This window comes from Opisthocomus hoazin, chromosome 16 (assembly GCF_030867145.1).
Source record: "Opisthocomus hoazin isolate bOpiHoa1 chromosome 16, bOpiHoa1.hap1, whole genome shotgun sequence".
NCBI lineage: Eukaryota > Metazoa > Chordata > Aves > Opisthocomiformes > Opisthocomidae > Opisthocomus > Opisthocomus hoazin.
This window is the reverse complement of record NC_134429.1, coordinates 15566352-15591154: the sequence shown is the minus strand read 5'-3', so window position 1 is coordinate 15591154 and position 24803 is coordinate 15566352. Positions and strand designations below refer to the sequence as shown.

The window sequence follows — 24803 nt, the reverse complement described above, 5'->3', positions numbered from 1 at the left end:
ACAGCCCTAAAGGCTCGCTGAGGCCCTCGGGGCCCCCTGAACCGCACCCTGCGGGTTTGGGCGGGAAGGAGCCGGCGGAGGGTGCCGACCCGAGCGGGAAATGGCGCTGGGGTCCCTCGTCGGGAGGGGGTACGGGGACGACGACGACAGGCCCCGCCCAGCTGCCGCTTCAGGCAGAGAGCCCGGCCCCCCGCCCCCGCCAGGCGCCCGCTGATTGGCCGAGCGCCCGTGATTGACAGCCGGCCGGCAGGGAGGGCGCTTTGCGACGGCGGCGCTTGGCGGCAGTTGGCGGCGGCCGGTGGCGGAGGCGGCGGGGCGGCCATGCTGCTCACCGTGTTCTGCCTGCGCCGCGACCGCAGCGAGCTGACCTTCTCCCTCCAGGTGGACGCCGACTTCGAGCTGCAGAACTTCCGGGCGCTCTGCGAGCTGGAGTCCGGTATCCCGGCGGCCGAGAGCCAGGTCGGGCCCTGCCCGCCAGCGGGACCCGCGGAGAGGCGGGGGAGGGCCGGGGTCCCCGGGGCTGCGAGCGGCCCTGTCCCCTCCCGCAGGGTTCGCGTCCCCTCGGCAGCCCCCGGTGGGGGTCACAGGGGTGGGGGTGGCCCTCGGTTCTGGGGAGAATCGCGGCCTTTTGCCTTCAGGATCCTCCTTCTCCTCTCAGGAGAAGGCTCCGGGTCCGCGGTGACGCGACGGCTCAACGGGGTCCCTCCGGGAAAGGCTCGGTCTTCTCCCGCGGTGGGGCTGGAAAGGAGATTAGGAAGAAAAAAAACAAGGGTTTTTGTTGAGTTTTCAGAGGAATTTGGCGTTTTGACACGGAAGGAGTCGGAGCGGGGAAGGTGAGGCTGCGCGGTCTCCTCAGACCCCAGCGAACGCGGCCGAGATGCCCAGGAGCGGGTTTGTCCGTCCCGTCAGATTCCTGGGGCGGGAAGGGCGGGTTGAGGCTTTCCCCCCTTTTTTTTTTCAGTAGAGGTGCGGGGACCGGCTGGCGCGTCTGCCTGTTTTCCCACCAAATATCCACCTCCAGCCCGAACTGGGGGCTCGCTCCGCCAAAGCGCGAGGCGTGGGGCTGCCGCCCGCCCCGCCGGGGTTCGCGCTGGGGTTCACTCACTGGGTTGGGCTCCATCCCACCTTTTTTTTTTTTTGTTGTTGTGATTTCTACTCGTTTATCAGCGGGGCGATGCGTTGCCGGATGGGGCAATGCCAGCTCCTTTTCCCGGGGTGCTGGCCGTGCCCGGCAGAGTTTGCCGAGTTTTGTGGCCGTGGCTTTCGCTTCCTGAGCCTTTTCCGAGTCTGAAGTAATGAAATGTTATTCCAGCTGGGCAAATATTAGTCAGCGGCGGAAAAGCTGCTGAACCGGCAGCCCGTGAGGTGGACGCGTTCCCTCGCCGTGCCGATTCGTGACGCTTTGCCCGCGGCGTTCTGCTCCGCCTGCAGCGAGCCGCTTGGTTCGGTTGGTTCTGGGAGGGAAGCGGTCTCCAAAGCTGGGGTAGAAAAATCAAGGTGAGGCGGATTCTTCTTTAGGGGAAAAACTCTTGATTTTTGGTAGGTAGAAGGAGTGGAATCGCCTGGCATAAAGGTTCCTCTCTGCAGCGGGTATGATCTCCACGCATGGGACTCAGCAGGTGCATGGTGGCCTCGATATCTCTGGGCACGGGGAGCATGAACTCCTCATCATCACCCTTGACCCCTGCCAGCTCTGGGTCTGTTTTAGCGTAGTGAGGGGTCGCAGACTTTTCTGCTTTGCTTTTGCCGGGAGTTCCCTCCTTTTGCAGTAAAACTGCTGTGGAGTTTTGCTATTATATCACCTGCGGTATCACCTGCGGGTTACGGGGATCAGCGCTGTGCTTTCTGCAGCCACCGCCGCTTCCCCTCTGCTCATCCATCTCCCATTTATGCATCATCTTCCTTCCTTTCTTTTAATGTTTTCTAGCCATGTATTTATTGTTCCTTTCCCTCCTGCTTCTGCCCAGTGTTTGTGAAGTGTTCGTAGGAGAAGGTTATCAAAACACAAGTTAGCGGTGAGGCGGTTTGTTGCGTAGAAGGATTTTGTGTGCTCAAGCCATCTTCCACAAATGGGCAGCGTGACATCTACCAGACTCGGTGGTTTACTGCCGTTTTTCCGTAACCGAGGCGTGCGTCACGTTGAAGGTGTTGCATCGGCACAGCAGAGAGGATGGATTTAATAGCGAGGGCTGTGCAGGGCAGAGTAAAGCCCAGCTGTGTGCGCAGGAGCGTTCATCCCGGCCTTGTTCTCCGCTGGTTTGTGAAGCGAACGCAGCGTGCGGCAGTTCGGGGTGGAGGCGAGCCCGGGGTGCGAGGTGTCTGAGGAATGGCGAGGAGAGTGGCGTGAGGAACCGGGACGGCTCCGGCTGGCTGCAGTGGTGTGAGGAGTGGGGAAATAATTGGGCTCGCTGCAGTTTCCTCCACACGTGGAGGCCGTGGCTTTTCTGGAGAGGGGAAGGGGAGGCTTCCGGCAGAACCGCGTTCTTCTGGCTGACGTCCTTTGCTTCTCTTTCTTTACGCGCCGTGCATCTCCCGTCCTCGCCTGTGCACAGGAGGATTTAACGGGTTGTGAGTTTGGATCGATTCGTGGTCACTGGTGGTGTTTAGCACTCTTGATTGGGGTTCCTTGCTCCCTGAGGGGGTTCTGCCCCATGGCATCACACAAAACCCAGCCACCGAGCTCTATCGGAGCATCCCTGCCCAGCTCTCCTCCAGGAGAGCCTGTCTCCGGTACCTGGCCGGTGTATGAGCTCCCGCAGAAAAACACGCTGCACACCAGACAGTCGCAAACGCAGTGAGATGAGATTGGTTTGGTTTAACGGCAGAGCGGGACGGGCCACAAGTGTATTAAGCTGTGCTGCTATTGGGTGCAGAGTGAGTGCTGGGCACTTAATTCACGGTGTGGTGTTAAGGCCAGATGCTCACAAATCCAATCGCAGCAAGATGACGGAGGTAAAGCCTCACCTGAGCTGATTAACTTGTCACTTCCCAAGTGTCTGCGCAGGGAAACTGCCATTTCAGATTTGCGCGTGCGGCTGCGATTTATTGCAAGCTTGCTCTCTCTGCGGGCAGCGGCGTTACTGAGTCAGGCCAGGCAGGACGCATCCGGCAACGTGAGAGGATGCACTGGGGCTCTTCCCACCACACGCTGACCTGAATTATGCTGCTAACGTCTTGCAAAGCAGTGAAAGTCTGTAGCGTCATCCAGACCTGAAGGCACGTAGCAATAGGGTTTTTTGGATATCTGCTCAGAATCCCAGCATGGCAGGGGTTGGAAGGGACCCCTGGGGATCCCCCAGCCCAACCCCCTGCCCAAGCAGGGTCACCCAGAGCAGGCTGCACAGCACCGCGGCCAGGCGGGGCTGGAATATCTCCAGAGAAGGAGACTCCACAGCCTCCCTGGGCAGCCTGGGCCAGGGCTCCGGCACCCTCAGAGGGAAGAAGTTCTTCCTCGGGTTCAGCTGGAGCTTCCTCGGCTTCAGTTTGTGCCCGTTGCCCCTTGTCCTGTCGCTGGGCACCACTGGAAAGAGTCTGGCCCCGTCCTCCTGACCCCCACCCTGCAGATATTTAGAGGCGTTTCTAAGGTCCCCTCGCAGCCTTCTTTTCTCCAGGCTGAACAAGCCCAGCTCCCTCAGCCTCTCCTCGCAGGACAGATGCTCCAGTCCTCTCCTCATCCTCATAGCCCTGCGCTGGACTCTCTCCAGTAGCTCCTCCTCTTTCTTGAACTGGGGAGCCCAGCACTGGACACAGAACTCTAGATGGGGCCTCACTAGGACAGAGTACAGGGGGAGGGTAACCTCCCTTGACATGCTGGCCACACTCCTCTTGATGCACCCCAGTGCATTAATTAATGCTCCTCACGATAGCATCGGGTTAGAGCCGTAGCGCGTTCAGGCAACGGCTGCAAAAGCTTCTCCCACGCAGCTCTGCCAGTCCCGACCTGCGGCAAACCTGTTGCTGCTGAGCCGGCCTTTTCCAGACCCAGAGAGACGCGGGTCTTGCTAAACCAGGTGGGAAATGTGAAATTTGATCGTACGCCCGTGGGGTTTAGGCCGAGTTCTGCAGCGCTTCTTGCTTTGGACTCCTGCCAGGGGTGGGAGGCTCTTGAACCGATCTGCCCAGTCCTGTGGCGCTCCGATGAAGGCACAAAGACCTCAATGTTTAGCAGATGCCGTTTCTGGGAACTTTTGTTCCCGTAAAGCACATCTTTAGATACATATTTTTTTTTGCTTCCCTGTAATCTGTAGTTATTGCGGAGCTAATGTTAATAGAAATGTTCCCATGGTGATTATTCATTTTTAACTCAATATGTTTTTATGTTTAATCTGCAGACCCCTTTTTAAGTCAGATTATCATAAAGTGATGTGACTTTTGTGTTTTATAGTCGAAACAAGTTAACTCCCCGCCGTGGAATGACGGCAGGTCTCGGGAGTGGGGTCTTTGGGTGCTGAACCTTCGAGTCTGGATAGAGTTACCTCACTGGAGTAAACTGGAAATCACTGAGCTAATCACTGAGGTCCCTGTAAAACTGGTTGTTCTGGGGAACTGCGTTGTGGGAGAAGGCAGAGATTGTAGATATTGGGCTGGATCATCCGTGGATCAATCCTGATTGACGCTGCCTGCATGTATGCAGTCGGTCCTTGGTCAGTAGGTGCTGACGTGGGGGGAGATAACGCTGTAGGAGACGGCTGTGACTTGTGTAATCCTAGAGATGGGATTTTGGAAACGTATGGCTAACAGCCCTGGTGCGAGGCTTTTTGAAACCATGGCCTCTAATTAAAGAGAGACCAGCCCTTCTCTGAGACGCTGGGTTTTGAGAAACCGCTGCTGGGTTTCGCTAAGACCAATTCTGTGGTGTTGTCCCACCGCTTCCTTGTTGTCATCTTTCTGTGCCTGAAGGTGTACAGGTGCTTTGGCAGGGCCTGTCCGCGCCCGTGGCGAGAATTGCACCCCTTCCGACGCGTGAGACGAGTCCAGAGCATTTACCAGAACGCTTTCCTGACAAAATAAGAATAAAAAACCCCCAGGGTGTGATGTCCACTTTGTCACGCGTGGTGTTTGTCCCTTCCCTCTCTCCATGAACAGATAGTCTATGCGGAGCGGCCTCTAACTGACAACAACAGATCGTTGGCCTCCTATGGCTTGAAAGACGGGGATGTGGTGATTCTGCGACAGAAGGAGACCGTAGAGCCACGGCCCTCCATCCGCTTCCCAGGTGAGAAAGGATTTGAGCTAACCTTTGCTCTGAGCATCCAAACGTCGCAATATTCGTCAAACGCCAACTCCGTGTCGTGTTAGTCCCCTCTAGTACCTCGTGGGCAAAGCACGTAGGAAGGAAGGGGGCAAGGGATGAGGTGGGGGGCTTTTAAAATTGGACAAGGGGCTTGTTATCTAATGGTTTTTTTAATTCTAAGGAAGCGAATACCATTTTACTGTTTTTGGGGGAAATGCAGAGAAAGCGAGAAAGGTAACTGGGCCAGAAGAGCCGTTTTTGTAAAGGCGTGTGAGTTGTCCTGCGACCGCTGGTTCCCTTCCCACGCGGTGTAATGGCGCAGTCACGCGCGGTCTGTGCGGCTCGGACGCGTGAACAGGCTCTGAATCTCTGCCGTGACGGATACCCAGAGAAGCCGCGTCTTGACAAACCCCGTTATGCAATCGTGCGTGCATGCGAAAGGCTCCTCGGATAACGCCTGAGCGGAGCCCTGCTCCTCTGCCCTGCCTGCTGCAGCGATTCCTAGCAAATCCCCGCCATAAAATGTTGCTGGAAAAGGAGGTACCGCAGGCTGAGAGGGATGTGGGAGCGTTGTTTGAGGTCTCCAGCCTCCTGCCTCAGCTGGAGCGTCGGTAGCTGCAATGCAGGTCTGCAGAAATGTTTTGGGTTGTTGTTTTTTTTTTTTTTTTTTTTTCCCTCCTGCTTTTTTTTCTCTCATCTGAGAGAATCAGATGCGCCTTCGAGACATGGCTTTAGCCTTGCGATCCCTCCGTGTGGTATTGGCATTTGTGAAGCTGGAAATAACTAGCCTGTGATTCAGTAAGTGCATTTCAGGGGATATAAAAACAGGCCAGACGGAAGGCTGGACCAGTTACATAAATGTGCGCTACCGTTGCTAACCCAGTGACCTGAGCACACGGCCACGCTTCTGGCAGGAATTGCCATTCGCAGAATGCGGTCTAATACTGTAGCATTAAGAGCAGCTCATCCTTCCCGTGGTTTTTCCGCTGTGTTTTTCAAGCATAATTGTAAAGGTGAAGTGCTGACACCTCTGCCCTCTTTCCCCTCCAGGTCTGCCGAGGATAGACTTCAGCAGCATCGCGGTTCCCGGGACGTCCTCTCAGCAGCATCAGCCCCCAGCACAGCGTCCTCGCCCCTCGCCTCCCGATGCGCCTTCGTTCCCTCAGGGTTTGGACAACCCGGTGCTGCTGCGGGAGATGCTGCTTGCGAATCCCCACGAGCTGTCCCTGCTGAAGGAGCGCAACCCGCCCTTGGCGGAGGCGTTGCTCAGTGGAGACCTCGGTGAGTTGGGTTTTTAATCCGCGGGAGGTGGCTTTAAATCTGTTTGAGCTCAGTTCTAACAAAAGGCAGGCACAGGTTTCTAATGGGCTGCTCTGTTCGCTGCCAGCTCATTGATGATGCTGGTAAAAGGTGCCAGTTGGCAGTACTCAAGGTGGAGCTCCTTTCCTTCTAACAAGACTGTTTGTGGCAAGTTGGGCATATTTCTCCTGCTTGGCTTCTCTGATGTCCTCTGTCCCCTACTGGCAAGTATCAGATGCACAGCTAAGTCGAGTTTCTGCGTACGCAGGTGGCTCAGCTCCCAATTTTTGTATGAAGACTCCCTGAATGCATGTTTTCCAATAGTGGTGTAGCGTTTGCTGCGCCCCAGAGCCCACCGAGACCTCAACAGAGAGCAGTACGCTATGAAACCTACTCTGCCTATGATGGTTAGCTGCTGTGGAAGTGGATGTCAGCAAGGGAGAGGAAAAGGGATGAGTAAATGGTGCCTTCAGGGAGCTTTTCCCATAGGAACGGTCATAAATGTTGAAGTGTTCATCTTGAAAGCGTTGAGGTATTTTGGGCGCGGCTGAAGCCTGGTACCGCGTCCTTCTCCTCCTCTGCAGGTGAGTAGCTGATGTTGGTCCCCCATTCGTCATGTGCTGACAGCGTTGAGCTCTGATGTCCTTTCAGTATGAGAACAGCGCAGGTTTGGGCATCAGGAAATGTGCTTCTAAACCGCTGCGAGGCGTGCAGTTAGGAAATAAATCCTTGGAGTTTGGGGAAATGAACGAAGAGGAGAAGCTTCTAGCAGGAGACTTTTTTTCATTCTTCAGGGCTACGTCCTAGTGATTTCTCTCGGTCAAAGGAAGCTAGAAATGAACTTGCGTGGATATTGTCGGCCTGTTTAATTTTTTAATTTTCACTTTAGCTGATATCCAGAGTTAAAACCACGTCCCTTACGCGCTCAAGCTTCGTCACACTTCTGTGAGCGCTGCGTCTGTAGTGCAGGAGAGAGATTTTTCACATCACCTGAGAAGATGCGCTGCTGTTGGCAGAAAAAAACGAGAGGTTAAGCCCAAGACACCCCGAACTGGCTCGTCTGCTGATCTGCCATGTCTTGTGCGCATTAAACTTTGATTCAGGTGTGCATTTGTAGTCCCAAGTGGCCGCAGGGAGCTGTCGGAAGGAAGTGGTTGGATCTGGTTTTGCTCTCTTCGTTCCGTACTGCAGCTGTCGGTGTTTGGGCACGGATCCAGTTCAGCTCTGGCTCTGATGCCCAAATAGACGCATAGATAGGTGCTGTGTGACTCTGCTGGGTGCACCGCAGGCACTTTTGAAGGCACCTGCTATACAGAAGCCTAATTTTTAAAAAAAAAAGCACAACAAGAAAACGTACCCAGTGCCTTCCTGAACACGTAACAGCCTTAGAACCAGAGAGCTTCTTCATGGGAACTGCATTTCTGGAAGCAAACCCACAACCTTCTGTGTTTACAGAACTGAATTTACTGCCAAGTCCTGCTGGGAACGTATGTGATCACCTCCAAGTAGTAAAAAACAGCCAGAGGCCATCCAAAGAGTGGGGATGTAAAATCTGTGTCCTTAAAACGTGCGGCTGGGCTTTGTGAAGCGGGCATCCCACCTAGGACCTCTTGATTTCAGCAGTCGGCGTTCAGCTTTAGGGATTGTAATGTCTCTGGTTTTGCCAATGTTGCTTGGGTTTAAAGTAAGTTTTGTTGTTAGCCTTTTTATGTCTCACAATTTTGCATTTGCTCTTTGCTGCATCTACAGACTGTTGTCATACTGGGGATGGCTGAGTGTAAAACGCCATGGATTTTGCAAGCTGTTCTTGTAGATGGGCTGTCTTACTGCGAGCTGTGAAATCTCCCTTCTATCTCTGCCTGAAGCTGTTTCAAAATGCACGTGTACTCAAGCTTCTTGTTTGAATTATGCAAGATCTGTAGTCCTGATTTCTGCTCCGGGTCTCATTTATCTGTTGGTTTTGCAGCTGGGTTTTTTGGAGTATTGTGTAGGCAATTCTTGCTGCAGTACGTGAATCAATTCCCATTTTAATGGCAGCTCTTTGTTTTAAATACTGTCGTCTTTCATGTTTTTTGCTGTTTTTTTCCCATATAAAAATGTATGCGCAAGGAAATTGAGTTTGATTGTGCTGAGTTTGGGTGGCAGACACAAGGAGAAGGAGCTCTGTCCCATTGCTTTTCATCTCAGCGGGTTCCCAGGTTTGCCACCGATCCTTTGAGGTCTGTCCGTGCTGCCTTCAGATGAAGCTATTTGTGCGTGTGCTGCTGAGTCTACCCCTGAGTGCGTGCTGGCATAAAAAGAAGAGTTTGCTGTGCCAGAACTTGATTTGTCAGAGTAATTTCCAGTCAAAAGCGTTTCTGTATCTCCTTGTTACTGCAGAGAAATTCACCAGGGTGTTGCTGGAGCAGCAGCAGGACCGAGCCCGGCGGGAGCAAGAGAGGATCCGACTCTATTCAGCTGACCCTTTTGATCTCGAGGCGCAGGCCAAGATCGAAGAAGACATAAGGTAGCAAACCAAAGTCACTTGTCGGCTCTGGAGGTCTTCATGGCGCTTTTTTTCCCCAGGGTGCTGCCACCCGTGGTCCTTTTTGCTTGGAGGATGCAAGGAGCGTGTTTAGATCCTGCCTTAAGACATGCATTTGCTTGCGGGCAATGCTCTGAGCCACCTTTGCATGCAGGAAGATTGGGATTCGGGGATGCGTAGGCGCACCCCGTCCTTTATATGTACCGAGCTGAGCACAGATCGTGAGGTGGCAGCGCTGCTTTCCACGTGTGCGCGGTCCCAGAGCTGTCTGAGCTGCTCCTCTCTGAAGCCAGAGCGCCTGTGGAAAGCGCTTCGCCAAGATCCTCCCGAGAGGCGGTTCTTGGGTGCCTTGGGCATGTTCTGAAGCGAAGAGCTGGGCCTGTGTTAGTCTCTAAGCTGCGCTCTCCGCACAGCAACGTGGCGTCATTTCTCCCCACTGCCTTCGAGATTGGGTTTTGCGCGCTGCTAATTGTTTTGTGTCTCTGGCTAATTCCAGACTCGGAACATCACTGCTGTCAGAAGAGATGTTCTGTAGGAATATGTTCTGCTCATCAGCGCTCGCTCCCTCTTGCTGTCTTGCAAATGTAATTGCATTGGGCTGAGGCTTGATTTCTTAAATGGAGTGATAAATGCTTGAGTCAGAACATGACTGGTGTTTTTTTCCCCGATACAGAAATGTCTTTGTGATACAGGCTCTTAGCTGGTCATAACCAAAATTCGTTAGTGGCAAGAGTCGTTCTTGCGTTATGACTGATCGCTGCCGGCGAAATGCTTAGCTTAGGAAAGCAGAACATACACATTGGTGGATAGCAGAACATTGCTCGGAGGCACAGGAACGCTTACCTGTCCCCTCATCTGTGGAAGAAGGCAAAGGCGCTGTGCCCAAGGCTGTGCAGCTGGTAGGGAACAGTTTGGGCACCCAGCAGTCCCCTGTCCCCGCCCCGCAGTTCTCTGAACTCCTTGCGCTCTGCCCAAGATCGGTTGTAAGCTACCGCACACAGCATATTTTTTGAGACAAATCTCTGTCCTTCAGGTGTATCTTAGGTGGAAAGAGTATGAAGCACAGAGAAAAACAGAATAATAGATCAGACAAAAAAACCAAAACTGGAGATTAACTGCTGTTTATGCGATTTTAAGCCTAAATAATAAAAGGCAGAAAAATGTTGTGGCTCTTTGTTTCACGAGTATGTGGAGCAGGACAGACTGGCAGTAGGGTAGCAGGGTGCTTCGGCTCCCAGGCAAGCCAGGTCTCTGATGCTATTTGCTTTTTCCTTCCCCACCAAGAGACCGCATCTACTCATCTTCTTGTGGGAAGGCTACCACGGTACAGAAGATGGGTAAGAGATGAGCTTGGGGTTTTCCCCCTTCCCCTACTGACGAGGGAAACTTGCAATGGCATCAAAATTGGAAGGCCTTTTCCCTTTTTGGTAGATAAAGCTATGTTGGAGGCAGTCGCTACAGACACCCATCACTTCCAAGATTACTGCAGGGGCTGTGATGGGCTTCTTGAAGAGCGTTTCTTCTGTAGGCTTGAATTTGCAGCGAGGGCTTGTGCTTGTGGTGGTGTTCTCACTGCGGTTTTGCTCACCTCCCTCCCTTCCTGTGCCTGGAAAATGAAAGATACCAGGGAGACGTTGGAGGGTTTGAACATTCAGCTGCTGTGTGGGACTCCAGCATTGTAGCTGCTGGCAGCATCTTCATCGTGTGCCCTCAGCGCTGTATTTTAGTGATGAACAGATAGACAGGTATTTTGCTCATGAGTTCTCTGGGTTAACTGTGGTGACAGGTTTCCATTGCTAACAGAAGGTCGTTTGGTGCTGTAGGGTGAGGCAGGTGCGGTGTTGGAAGGAGCAGTCTCCATGGCCGCTGGGGAGGGACTTGGTGTCTCTGGATTAATCCGAAGATCATTACTAGCAATCCCTGTGCTAAGAAGCCTGTGTTTAGCTAACGAAGCAGTCTTTGCTGTGGTTTAAGCGTGCTGTTTGTAAGGTGAGCTGCAGCGGGTGGGATTACCAATCTGCTTGTAAACCGCAGGGGTGCTTGTCGTGTTTGGCTGCTGGAAGGTCTGATTGTTTTCTCTTCTCTCTGCTAAATTCAGGCAACAAAACATTGAAGAAAATATGACAATAGCAATGGAAGAGGCCCCCGAGAGCTTTGGCCAGGTGGTGATGCTGTATATTAACTGCAAAGTCAACGGCCATCCAGTGAAAGCCTTCGTTGACTCAGGTGAGCTGCCCCCATTTTCATCGCTTTCTCCGCGCTCTCCTTTCCCTCACTGAGGGAGACGGTAAACGCTCCAGAAGTTTTGCCCGGAAATTCCGCGAAGCACCGCATCACAGGCTTTTGAAGCACCAAACTAAAACCTGGGAGCAGCCTGGGCGTTGTTTAAGGCGAGCAGAGCAAATTGCTGAGAGCAGCAGCGCACTGAGTGCTTGAACACCCCAGATCAAGGCTCCGGCGGGAATTTCTGGGGCTCCGACGCCAGAACGGTCGCTGCCGCTTTTGTGTCTTACCTCATTTTACAGATGGGGGGGATTTTGCATGCCTCTAATGTATTGCTTCCCATCCACAGCCTTAAAGGGAAAGTACCTGGGGTCATTCCAGCTCTGCAGTAGTACGTACTGTGCTGTCCGTGCTGATCTGAGTGTACACGGTCGATTCCACGCGGTGGGATTCACAGGAGGCCTTTGTGCCCTAGTGCAGTTGCTGATGCAGGGTGGTTTCCCGGATGCTGAGTGCAAGATGTCAAGCCCTTCCAGGAGTGAATTTTAATTTGTGATGAGCTGTCAGGATTTAACAGGAATTCTGTTGCCGGCAGGTGCCCAGATGACCATCATGAGCCAAGCTTGTGCTGAAAGGTGCAACATAATGAGGCTGGTAGATCGGCGGTGGGCTGGCATTGCTAAAGGTGTAGGGACGCAGAAAATAATTGGCAGAGTGCACTTAGGTAAGTACCGGTGTTCTTCTTTGGGCAGCTTTAGAGGCAGTTAGACTGCCTTTCCCACAGTCTTGGCACCGAGGAGTATCTGGTTTAATGCTACAATTGTTAGAAACTCCCGCGGAGCAAAATAAAAGTGCATCTGCAATATGTTTGTTTCTCTCGGGCATGGTACTCTGCCTTCTGTCTCGTTTAATGCTTTTCTAACGGAATTACCGTAACACTTTTAGGTGAGGGAGTCCTCAGCTCCTGCAGACGTAGAGGACGTGTTCGCTCTGGGTGCAAAAGACAGGGCTAATGTGAAATAGCAGGATCTTCGCTGGCTGGGGCGGGACTGTTGGGCAGTTGCTGAGGGAGGGTTCCAGTACTGTGGAGTGTTTCATACTCCTTTGGGAAGAGAAGGCTGTCTGTGTGCTCTTAGAGAAGATTGTCTTTATTGTCTGAAAAATCGATTCTCTTCACTGTTTCTGCTTTTTAGACCTGTGCTCTAACGAGCTGTACGCAACTCCCCTAGCTTGGGGGGTTAGATAAGCAGTAATTCAGGCTCTAGAGCAGGTCAGCTTGTAAAATAATTAACTTCTGGAGACCAAGGCAGGCCTGACAGTCCCTGGGGCTTGCACAAGGCTAGGATTTCTGTGACCGAAACAGCACGTCAGATTTGCCCAGCAGGTTTGTGTGGACCTTTCCCAGGAGATGCAGGAGCAGAAAGTAGATTTGTTGTGCTGTGGCATTGCAAGGTGGTAACTCCTCTCACTTGCGTTTCAGCTCAGGTCCAGATTGAAGGGGATTTCCTGGCGTGCTCCTTCTCAATCCTTGAAGAGCAGCCCATGGACATGCTTCTAGGACTGGATATGCTTAAGAGGCATCAGGTATCAAAACCTCTTTTGAAATAGTTACTAGCTCATCCAAGTTGAGTGCTAAGTGCAACATAGATGCCTTGCCTGGGACTTTATTAGGATTTTTCTGGGGAGAGTTGGTGGTGGGTTATCTTCCAGCCAGTTATGAAAGGAGCATGTACACTACGTACATCATGGGTAGCTGTAGGGTGTCTGGCTGCTCCCTGAAGTTTTTTTTTTTTTCTCTGATCAAAGATGCTCAGAGCTTTCCAACTGAATGATTTATTACAAATGAAGTCATACAGGGCCCTTTGCTTATAGCTGGTGCTCTTGGCCGATGCTTGGCTGCTGTGAGCTGTTCCCATTGGAAATGGATTGTTTAACCTGGTTTCTCCTTTTTTTTCTGGGAATTGACTCGCTCTTACGCAGGCCCCTGATGTCTCGATGCTCTTTCGCAGTGTTCAATTGATCTCAAGAAGAATGTACTAGTGATCGGCACGACTGGCTCGCAGACCACCTTCCTCCCGGAGGGCGAGCTCCCAGAGTGTGCCCGGCTGGCTTACGGGGCCGGGCGGGAAGACGTGCGGCCGGAGGAGATTGCAGACCAGGAGCTAGCAGAAGCAATACAGAAGTCCGTAGAGGAAGCAGGTACTAGGAGAAGCCCAGCTGAAATAGTAATCTGCCTAGTTTTCTTGCTGTGCATGAGGATGTCTGCCAGCAGTCCCCCTTCTCATCTCCTAGGAGATACAGTCTAAGCCAGCACCGGCAAGTAAATGGCGGAGAGAAGGGGGCTTTACTTTTGCTCGTGGCCTCTAATTGCACTTCTCTCTTCCTTTCTGTCAGTAAAATCTGTCTGCATGAAGGCGTTTGGGGGTGCTTGCTGTTTAATTTGTGCTCTCCTTGCAGCTTCCTAGCCGCTCTGGTTTCTTGACCTTTGAAGATGTGGAGATAAATGGTTGTCTCTGACACCCGTTCACCTGGGTTGAGCTGTAGTGCCTAGGCAGGGACGTGGTTCGGCTGTGTGGGGTTTTAGCAGCCTCGTGTAAGGACAGCTTTGTGGAGGATTCCACAAATCCTGTTCTTAATAGCTGTGGCGTATAAAAATAGAGGAGCTGTAGCAGTAAATACAAATTTCTGGACAGAAGTTCATGACAATTTTTAGAGATAGTTTCAGTGTTTTTTCCTTGGAATGGTGCTTGTGCCCTCGGAAGGTGAATTGCTCCTCTCGCTGAAGGTTACTGGTGCTCCAGATTTCAAAAAAGAAGCAGCTGAATTCAAGTCCTAACGTATATCATCAGCCTTCAATGTGATCTGCAAGGAGAATTTTCACCCTCGCCATAGTTTTGTTCCCTGTGCCTCTGGAATCCATATCTGCACAAATGCAGAGTGACTGGGCTAGAGAAGATTTTGGTAGCTGCAAAATTCAGTGAAGTGGAGATGCCAGAATGGCTGAAAGCTGAGCCACAAGCCAAACTGTCTGAAACCCAGATTCTCTGTTTAGCTCCTCCCTTAACTTCAGCGTGTGTTTTTGACTAAAGGAAAGCTTCGTTAAATTTTCCCCCACTGTTACAGTGAAGCTGTGAATACCTTGCAAAGTGTATTCCTTAGGCCTTTTCCAAAACTTTTAAAGATAACATTTTGTATGCGTGTGTTTTATAGAGACTTTCGAGTTTTACTGCTATTTTTTTCTCTGAGAGCACACAGTAAGATCCCGCTTCCCACACACATGCAAAACTCTTTGCCAGGCCGTGTTTAAGCTGACAAGGTTGATGTCTTCAACATTTTTATTGCTATTTTTTCAGACTCTTAACACGCTCATGTTTAAAATTGAAATGCAATGACCGGATTTAACTGTGTGTGTATATATGCACAAGCACTTGTCATGCACTGAAATTTTTCTTTAACACTTCACAATTGCTGCTTGATGCTCCAAAGAGCAAGCAGTGACTTTCTTGCAAAGAACAAAGTTGTTTACATTAAGGGGAGCATGGGACTGCACTTGTTAGTCCCTTTGACCAGTTTTCTTCCATGCTACGAATGTAAGTTTTCCAGAGATGTAAAAGCCTCGAGAGGAAGGCCTGGCTTTAGTGAATCAGCCAGAAATGGTTTACATCTTTGACTTTTATAGGCAAATTTGAATGCTTATTAACTGAAGTTGCAGCAAGGAGACAGGAAAGCAAACATAGATTTGACCTTGCCCCTGTCAGTTTTTGGCATAGCTACAGGTCGGACTTGGTAGCTTGGGCTTGCGTCTCTCCACATAACCTGGCAGAGAAAATGTGCAGATGTAAATATTAGTTCTTTTCCTGTTAAAACTTTGAGCCTGGTGAAGCCTGGGTTGATTTTTACAGTGTCTCTCCATTTCGGATGAGATTTTGCAGAGATCGTAGTTGACTGGATGTAGTTCTCTGCTGAAATTGTCAAATAAAAAGCAAACCTTGGCCCAAAAGATATGATTTTTTTACAATAAAAGCATTTTAGTCGAGTGCTTTAAAATGAAAAGTGCCTAAAATGACTTAAATGAAAGCTGCTTATGTACCAATACGGTTCTAAAGACCACGCGGCTTTGTTCAGACTAATCAGCAGTCTGCCGCTCTCCATTGATGCTGAACCCTAGAGGAATGTAAAATATTTATGAGAACAGGAAATCCATTTTCTGTATTCCCTTAATGCTGGTAGAACACCAGTGCACAGAGCTAAGGTAGGTCTTGTTCAGATGGACCGTGTGTAAGTCGTAGATTTATTATAAGCCTCTGGCCCACAGGCTTTTGTTGGCTGTATCCTAAGATGTCAAAATACTAATGTGTACCCTCTCCCCCTCTTCCAAAACTATTAGCTGCTGCTAGATGGTGCCAGGAAAACCGAGAGAAAGAACAGGAAACTGGAGAGGGAGAGAGAGAGCACAAAATGCAGCACTAAGGATGCTCAGCTCGCTTCAAGGCCTGTGTTCTTTCATAACAGCTTGAATTTTTGCTGCCTTCTGGTAGATGGTACAAGAGAAATCGCTGTGTACATCTGTAGGCGATTAAAGTTCTCATTCTGAACACACCTGGATTGTTCTTGAGCTTTATTTAATCCCCCAAAGCCCACTTCAGCAAGCCTCATAATTTCTGTCAGCTGGCTTGCTGGTGTTTCGACACCTACGGCAAGGCAGCTGAGGTGATAGTGCAGTCCTGGTGTGTTTTACTGCGGTCTGGATCCTCCACGTCTGCTTCGTTTCTGTCTGTGAGCTTGCTCTTTTCTGCCAAGATGCAGTGTTTTCCCCACCACCACCACTGGTAACAAGGCTGCGATTACGGGGGATTTACAAAACTGGCAGCAAGACGACAGTTGCTGTAGGAGGAGGCATATTCAGGTAGTTTACCCCCTGTACAGCTTTTCATCCAGACAGGCGCGGTGTAAGAAAGGCACTGCCGTCACCTGCGCAACTCGGGCTTTTCCTAATACAGAGAGGAATTTATCCCTGATAGTGCGCTTTGTGGAGAAGGGTTTGCTCGGGGCGTTAGCTGGATCGATACCCACGATGGGGCTGGGATTCAACCCCTGTAGGTACCCTGGGAGGAGGATGGTGGTGGGTCTCGGCAGGGTGACGCTGAGGAGCACTTGGCAGAACACCAGCTGCTGCTGCTGTCTGAGTGACTGCAAATCTGGGACGGGTTTGACTGACCAGACCCTTGTTACCGCTGAGTCAAAAGACAGGTCTGCTTCCTCTCTGAAGGACTGGCTTGGCAGCAGAGAGCGGGAACGTAATCCTGCCGCGCAGAAACAGAAAAAGATCCCTCCGCTTTTCATCCGGTGTCGCAAGCCTCTTTGCCGCCCCTATGAAAGGGGAGCGGTTTGACAATCCGCAGGATAATTCTGGCTTTTTAGTACTCCAGCGTTGCCAAGTTATTGCAGCTGCACTAAGACCAGATGTGCAGCCAACAGACGGGATCGCTCTGCAGCGGCCGCTGTGCGTTATACCAAAGCGTATCGATCAGAGGTGCAGTACCCGCAGCATGTAGCGCACCGTTTTTGTTTAACGGAGAATAAAAGAAACAGGTAGCTGAGGGTGGAAAAGGCAGACTTCTTCCCTGGTGTGGAACTTCAAGGCAATCCTGGCTGTACCCGTGAGCATGGTTAGTTGTGCGCCAGTGCACCTGGGTATCGGTAAAAAGAGAAAGACTTAAGGTGAAACAGTGTTTAAGACCACTGAGTTTGGAGGCCTTTGGAAAGAGAAAGGGAACTAGTGCAACAAATCACGCAGCAGAAAATCTGGATCGCCGTTCGGATGTCTGACACTGGACAGTAGGGCTGTAATGGAAGACCAGGCGCTCTGACAGCAAAGGTCATGTTAGAAATTTAACAAGATCAGGAGAGCTGATACCTTAGCAAGATTAGACTATTAGCAAGATAAGTGAACTTGCTTAAACTGTCCTGATAACGAGACCCAGTGTTTGGTGCTGCTGATAGAGATCTGCAATTCATCCGTTCTCCGTGTGGAGCAGTGAGCAGTGAGCTGGGTTTGACTGCTAGCTCTCCCTTCCTTTGCTTTGCTCGTGCCAGCTTCGGGCAGCAGTTCCTATTGGGGATTTCTGCCTTTCACCCTAAGATCCTGACGCTTCCCTTTTGTAGCAAGCTGGTGTTTCCTCGCCTTCCCTGTCCTGCGCTGACACTAGCCATGGCAAGGCCATAGCTGCTGGGAGCACACCCCGAGAATTGTGGTGCCATCTCAGTTCTCGTTTCCCCGAAATGTGGCTCCTGAATATCTTCAGCTGTATGGAGGACAAACCAGTACAGTGCTAGACTCGTGCCCTGTGCCGAGTAGCATCACCCACAGAGCACTCTGCAGTGTACGTAGTACAGAACAGCCTTTAAATTGTTCTCCAGCAGAGTTATTTTTGACTTGATGTAACAAATTTCCCAGGCAGAACTCCTTCTGGAAGGCAGTGACCCTGAGCAGCTCCTGCTGCTTGTGCGCTTGTCTGGAGGGACAGTCGGGAGGGGAGCTGCGAGGTCGCAGGACTATAACCATGCATGTGGTGTGCTCTGAGTGCTAACACGAGTTTGGTGTGTTTGTTTCCTAACCCAAACAGAACGTCAGAAGCCTTGATGCATGTAGTGTGTGTTTACTGCAGCTGGAGTGGGCCACAGACCAGGTATTTATAGCCATCGGTTTATAAGTTTTTGGTACTACAGTGAAAACTGTTTTTTTTCTGTGTCCTGACCACTTCTTTCTTTCTGCCTTCTGTTAGAGAATAGTGACAAAGAAACTACCTCACTGGAAATGCCCTCATTACCAGCTTCTGATGGGTTTCAAAATCCAGTCCAGTCTTCAGGACTAAATTCCAAGATCTGTAATCCCACAAATCAATTACTTGATCGTTCTGTCTCTGCCCCTGCTTCAATTTGCTCATCCAAATCTAGTCTCGCAGAGCCCATTGATCCTAGAGCCGTCAAGTCTTTTGAGTCTTCAACTGAATGCCAGATATCCCCAGAAAAAGAGCATCCTCTCTTATTACAGCATCCTTCCAATAACGCTTCCTTGGCAAATAACGACCCTTCTCCCCAGACGGGGGAGGAAACCTGTTGCAATCCAGCTTGCCTTTCACAGAAGACACTCAAAGAAACATTTATTGCTGACAGTCTAAAGGAATGTAACGCTAAAGAACAAGACTGTGGTCAGGAACATCCTTTGGAAGTGAGAAAAGAAAATAGTTTGGCTGACACTGCTGCTAAGCATGGGCAAAATAAAGGTGAATGTCTGTCTTCAGAACGGGCGGAACAGGAGCAAGAGCGTGAGCTTCCTGTAGACCATCAGATGTGCAGAGAACCAGAGAAGGATCATCTGGAGAAGCAAACAGAGACAACTGACCCAGAACCTCCTTGCCGTGGTGGGGTGGAGAAACCCGTTGTGGAAGAAGCCAGCCAACCAGAAAATCCTCCTACAGAAACAAGCAGAGATGGACTGGAGAACACGGGTCTTTGCTCTGTAAAAGGGAGTATCCGAATGTCAGCCTCCTGTAGCTACACGCATACGGAAGCCTTCATGGAAATAGATGTCGCTGAGCAGTCTGTAGATGAAGCGCACAGCTCAGCAAGTGAGCTACAGCAACAGGCTGAGGACAGAAGTGTGTCTGACCTGAACTCAGACGCCTTTTCCATGGAGGTGGAGTCGCTGAAGTCTGCATCCTCCTTGAGTGATCCGCTGTCCACCGGTGATGTCCTGCAGTCTAAAAGCACTAGTGAAATTCCTACAAAGTATAATCAATTGTCTGATTTGGCAGCTGAAGACAGCTTTTCTCCCTCCAGCTTCCATCAGCTGGATATGGATCCAGGAAGGCCTGCAGAAGACCCATGCTTCTCTCTAGCATCAGCCTTGAAAGAGCTGCACAAACTCTTGATTATCAGTCGGAAAGGAGAAGGTAAAATCCTCACCTCTGAAGAAGTCTCTCAGCTGGAAATGGTTCCCACAGAGCCAGCAGCACAACAGAAGGGGCTTTCTGATGATGAGCAGAAAGGCTCAGATGCAGCCAGCCAGGAACAGCGTTGTTCCTTCTGTGAGGTGAGGTCTGAAGGTGGGAGAGCGGAGGGGAAACAGCCTTGTGTTTCTGGCGCAGACATCAGCGTTGGGTCTGTCAGTCACATGCAGTCAGCTCTCGGAGAAGGTGTGTTAGAGAGTCAGAAGTTTTCAGGTAAGAGTGATTTGGTCGTGGTGAATTCTGCGGCGACTTCTGACCAGCAGCAGAGCTCTGAGGAGGCAGAGGTTTTGGCAGAAGGTTGTTGGAGTCCAGCTAGTCCGACTTTGGAGCAAAACGCATCCGTTTTCTCTAAACCTGCTTTGGGTGAGGGTGCGCCTCAAGATGCTGGGTGCCTGTGCACAGGAGCACCTGGGGAAAGCAGCAGTTCTGCTCCTGAGGGTCCGCAGCCTTTGGGTGGGCCTGAGGAACCACTACTGAGCCCACCAGCTGGCTGTGCTGGACTGACCTCGGGTGTTTCTCCACCGCCTGCTTTCCCCGTGGCTGATGTTGATCGGATCCTCGGCGCAGGTTTTACCGCGCAGGAAGCTCTTGAGGCTTTGGAACAAGCAGATGGAAATGCAGATCTGGCTCTTCTCATTTTGCTAGCCAAGAGTATTGTTGTTCCTGCGTAACTACGGAAGAGGTAGCTGACTAGGGTATCTTTTCTTTCAAAGGACATATCTGAATTATGTACATCATCATGTACAAGCAGAATGCTGAGCTCAATTTTTAATTATTTGCAGCCAAAGTAACTTGTCTCTTCTGTTTCACTCATTAGATTTGGCCTTTTAAAAGAAAGAAAGCTTCCTAGCATTGCGTGGACAGGATAGCTTTTAATTATGCATACTGGATTAAAATTAAAGTTTTCATTTAAATGTACAATTTTAGAGGAAGCTCCAATGTTACGAATAAAAAGTAGAAGCCATTTAAGGTCACCGCCCTGTCCAGCGCGAAGCGGATTGCGAAGTGAATTGACCGTGCGCACGGGACAGGAGCTGCACGCCGAGTTCGGTACGGTGCGGACGCGAAACAGCGCTTGCCCCAATGAACTTTGTGGATTTGTTTTAGCTCTCCTGCGCTTTGTAACCCACTGTCCATCGGCGACGCTGGTGAAACTATTGTGGCAGCTACTAAAGGTATGTAGGTGCCCACAGACGCATAGCACGGCAAGCGGAGCGAGGGGTGGAGGGCGTTTTTGTGTGTGCATGGGGAAGGCTGATGCCTATTATTGCCAAACCCTTTTATGCTCTTGGGCCAGCGTGTTCAAGTTTACAACGTGGGGATAGAAGAAGGGAAGGGATAGAATTTGGTGCTACCAAAACTTAAGAGACATTTTAACTTATTTGAAGATGTGCTGGTATTAATTGTAGCGGGGAGGGGAAGGGAAAAGGAGTATTTTACTTTTTTTTTTTCCTATTCTTGCCCACATCATGTTTCCCCCATACAAAAGAACAAGCTCAACCACTTTAAGGCAAAACCTTAACAGTGAAATTGTTTAGCAAACCAACCATGTGTTACAGCTCTTAATCCCCCTCTGCCCCTGGAAGAATGAACTGTTTCAGTGGCTGCGTTCTCTACGCACCGAGCGGGGATGTGATCCGGGGAGTGAAGAAGTCTGCTCTGCTCTGGTTTGTCTCGATGTTTGGGGATGATCAGCCTCTCGGCTGTGGAAATGCAAACTGCAGAAAGCCTGGAGCTGGGGTACGAATTTGAGACCTCTTAAAGAGTGAGGGCTCCCCAATAGGGTTGATGAAACAAATGCACTGACGTGGCTTCTGCGTTACAACCATCGTGGCCTTCTGGGAAGTCCCTGGTGAGTTGCCTGCACGATGAGGACTCACCGAGGCTGTGCTGTGGGATGCCCTTTCCAGGTGCTTTTTTTTGGGGGGGGGATGAGCTACTTTGTGATGCTCTGCAGAGCCCCAGAACACTGTTGGGGCTGGGGAAGGGGAAGGAAAGTGTGGCTGAAACACGATACCAAATTCTAAGTAGGAACTTTTACTTAGTCCCACTTGCAAATCTGAGAAGTGGCTTTGTGTCAAGTGTTCATCTTGAACTTTCTGCTTTGAGCTAAACCTGAAGCGATGGGTCAGCAGCGGCTGGAAATACGTTTTTGTTCATGGCTTTCATTTGTTGTTATCACTGTCTCCGGCCTGTGTCCCTGGTGTTTTGTTTTCCCTGTTGCTTAGCAGATTTGCCTATGTGTATGCTAGGCTTTTTTCATTCAGGGTAGCATTCAAAAACAACGCAAATTTGGTTTCATCTGTGAACTTGCAGGAGTTTCTGATGTCAGTGAGCGGTGGTTGTCAGATTTTTCTTAGGCGCTTGGGCAGTCAGGAGATCCTTTAGAATAACGAAGAGCTTTAAGGCATTCCTCTGTCTGTCACATGGAGCTTCTGCCTGAGCTGTGGACGTACCAGTTAGGCCTGCGGCTCCCAGGCACGTTTAGCTCATATCCCACTACTTGTGATGCTGGCAGCAGGCATTGCTCTGTGCGTATGTAGGAAGCAGTGTTCGGGGACCCCTTGCCAGAGCAGCATCCTGTAATTTGCTTGAAGCTCCGTTCAAAATGAGTTACTGAGGCAAGACTACAGCTTTGTGATCTTTACTGGGCGGGTGGTCAGTTACCCCTGCTGAAGTTTTTAAAATATTCTCCTTACGATAGGCACCTCAAATCAGCGAGAGCCCCCTCTGCAAAGGGTAACGCTTGTGCTGGTACAGGAGTACAGTGTCATCAGATCTCTCTCTAGAAGCCTTAGGAGATAAGATGTATTAGACCCATTCCCCTCTGCATCTGGTTCACATTCAAAAGCAGCAACAAGAATGAAGCTCCCAGCTCTCGCATGCTCAGTCTCAGTGGCCGAGTCTGCTCCTGCCTCCCGCTACGGGTCTCAATGAGGGGGTCCTTGGAGCAGCCCCGATCTGGTATGCAGATACCAGCTGCAGGTTGGCCCTCGGATGCACGAGAGCTGACTTTGCGCCCGTAGCCTGCTGGTTCATCTGCTGCCAGCTTCGTGAAGCATCCAATGTTAGCCATTCAATCTTATACCCTTTCCGTATTTACACTTTATGTTTTTAGAAGCAATTGCTAATAGCTAGATGAAGTGCTGCTGCTTTGTACCAAACTGGTTAAAGGCTCTAGTTTTATGGCCACATTTACTTAGATTGCATATACAGAATTTATGCTATGAAAGCTTTAGAGCATCAGCCAATTTGCTTCAATGCTCAGTTTTATTCTTTGTCAAATACAATTTTTGAAATCTGCCCTTCTGCCAAAGCTGTACTGAAGCATTTATCAATAGTGCTAGAATTTCCTGGGTAACTTTCTCCAAACTGCTAGAAACAAAGCCTGACCCCCAACCGATAAATACTTGTAAAACTATTTCATCAAGTTGGTCCAAGCCTGGTGATTTGAATTTCTTAATTTCGGAGCCTTGCTTTGAGTGAACGGCTACATGCTGCTAAATTAGAGAATAGTTTTTTTAGGAGCAAGACTTATGCTGGAGAAAATCTGGGCAGTGGTGAGTATTTAAGGTTAAAATAAAATGTAATAGGACATGTATTTAGCAAATGCTGTCTAAAAGTTGTCTTCTGTTTTAATGTGCATGTGTGTCCTCTCTGCTGTATGCATGCATCCTCTGCTCAGCCTTTAGCAATCCCTTAACTGGTCTCTGTGCTTACCTGGCCCATGAGGTGGGAATACTTTGGTTTAAGCACAGATGGCAGACTGCTACAGCTTGTTGGCCAGAGCAGGGGACAAAGTGAGCGTCAAAAGCTGTTCAGGTTTCCAAGCAGCCGTGTACCCTGGCCTAAAATAAGGCTCTTCACTCTCTTCTCTTCCCCCTCCTCGTCCGTCAGTGCTCCAATGTACTAATGTCACATCAGCTCAGCAAAAGGACTTCAGTATGGAAAGTCCATCTGTAGAGAACGAAGCAACACTGGGAAGCTGCTTCATAAAGATGCCAGCACCTGTGGGGACCCTCGTTGGTCTGTAGAGCTTGTCTCTGGGTGTTCCTGAAGCCACTGTGGTCATGTACCTTGCTGTTGGTTTCTGAGATGTATTCCCTTCTGTAAAGATACTGAAGGAATTTGCTCAGCCTCTCACAGGATGCGTGTTTCTGTATGTGGGGCTCTAGGTGAGTTTAGAGGTGGTGTTTAGTGAAATATCGACATCTGAAAGTTTCTGGGCACAGATAATTCTGACAAGAGGAGGAAATATATCCTGGTGATGGTCCCTGGCATGTTTACCTGCAGCTGGACAGAGCTGAGCTATGCTGCATTTTCATGACAATCTCTGCCTTGTTGCTACGTATGTTCAACTTTCTACGTAGACACTTGGTCTCCAGGACTGTTAACCTTGTACCTCCTAGGTACGTTCCCTTTTTTCTGTCTTTGTCTCTCCCTCTTGCCTCCTCCTTTCCTCAGAAGTAGCAATATTCAAGTGTACTTGCTGAATGCTTAACTTCCATATAAGTTTTCTTTAAAACACTATGCCATTTACAAATAGAAGGAGGAACGGACCCTAGAGGTCTTTTCACCAGACTTGGACTTCTTGCCGAACTGCTCCCCAGAATTCTAACGTGAATTCTAAGAGGAGAAATCGAGGTATTTCTGCCTGCCTCTCTTGGAAGCCAGCTTGGGAAATGGGGTCGGTTTCGTGTACATCATTCCCTTCTGAAGCACTCAAGAGATTTCTTCCTGCACTGTGTAGACGAGGCTTAGCCCGTGATCCAAATGCGTAGCCGTTTGGGTTACTCTGACTGATGCTTTTTAGCTTAAGAGTTTTACAGACTCACTTAAGGAACTTGAGGGAATCAATACTCAGGAATCCTAAAGTTGGTTGCATTTGTGTCATTTACTCTTCTGGGCTGAACATACTGCGGCTGTCCTCGCAGGTGGCTGAAGGGAGGAGTGGTCGTGTCATCAGAGAATGGGATGTGGTTCTGCCCAAAGTAATACACACTTGATTCTTTTTTTTGATTTTTGTTTTTTTATTAATATTGGGGGACTGTTTATCAACGAAATTGATGTGTAAAAAAATTTGATATTTAAAAAAAAAATGAATAAACACTTTATCATAATGTTGCTTGATTGGTCTGTCTGTATTTCTGAGGTCAGCGTCCCTGCACTCAAATCCTTCTCTGGTGCTTTTTCCAGAGCGAAGAGAATTTCCTTAACATAAAAGTTACCATTTTGAACATAACGAGTAGAAATCTGTGGCTAAAATGATTCCAGTTGGCAGGGCCTGAGAACAGATGTGAGAAATGCAGGTATTCCCCTTCTACGGGCATGGGCTGTGGAATCCTTCAGACAGGACTTGGAAGTGGAAGAGCATTAGAGCACGATATAAAACGTAGCGCTTGGCCGCTGCGCTGTCTGCTGGAAAAATGAGCAAGGCACTCCTCGTCTCTCCTGGGTAAACCCCTGATTTCCAGCCAGGAGACGGTCGGTTTGATTTTTCTGGAGCTGGAAG

The 24803-nt window shown here is 50.0% G+C and overlaps 1 protein-coding gene across 4 annotated transcripts; it reads left to right on the top strand.

Annotated features, from left to right (window-relative positions):
• Window positions 1-296: 296 nt before the first annotated feature.
• Window positions 297-24421, top strand: DDI2 (DDI proteasomal shuttling factor 2). Of its 4 annotated transcripts, none has more exons than XR_012765675.1 (10): window positions 297-459; window positions 5086-5215; window positions 6284-6514; window positions 8912-9038; window positions 11155-11282; window positions 11875-12003; window positions 12760-12863; window positions 13289-13478; window positions 18065-20466; window positions 20851-24421. XR_012765675.1 is itself a non-coding variant. In XM_075437238.1 (10 exons), exons 1-9 carry the CDS (start codon window positions 322-324, stop codon window positions 17920-17922), a joined length of 1194 nt encoding a protein of 397 aa, XP_075293353.1. In that variant the 5' UTR covers window positions 297-321; the 3' UTR covers window positions 17923-17968; window positions 18065-18153. The 4 variants fall into 4 exon arrangements, 3 of the variants coding, with proteins under 3 accessions (XP_075293353.1, XP_075293351.1, XP_075293352.1); XM_075437238.1 differs by lacking the exon at window positions 20851-24421 and adding an exon at window positions 17906-17968 and having other exon boundaries at window positions 18065-18153; XM_075437236.1 differs by having other exon boundaries at window positions 18065-24421.
• Window positions 24422-24803: the final 382 nt, after the last annotated feature.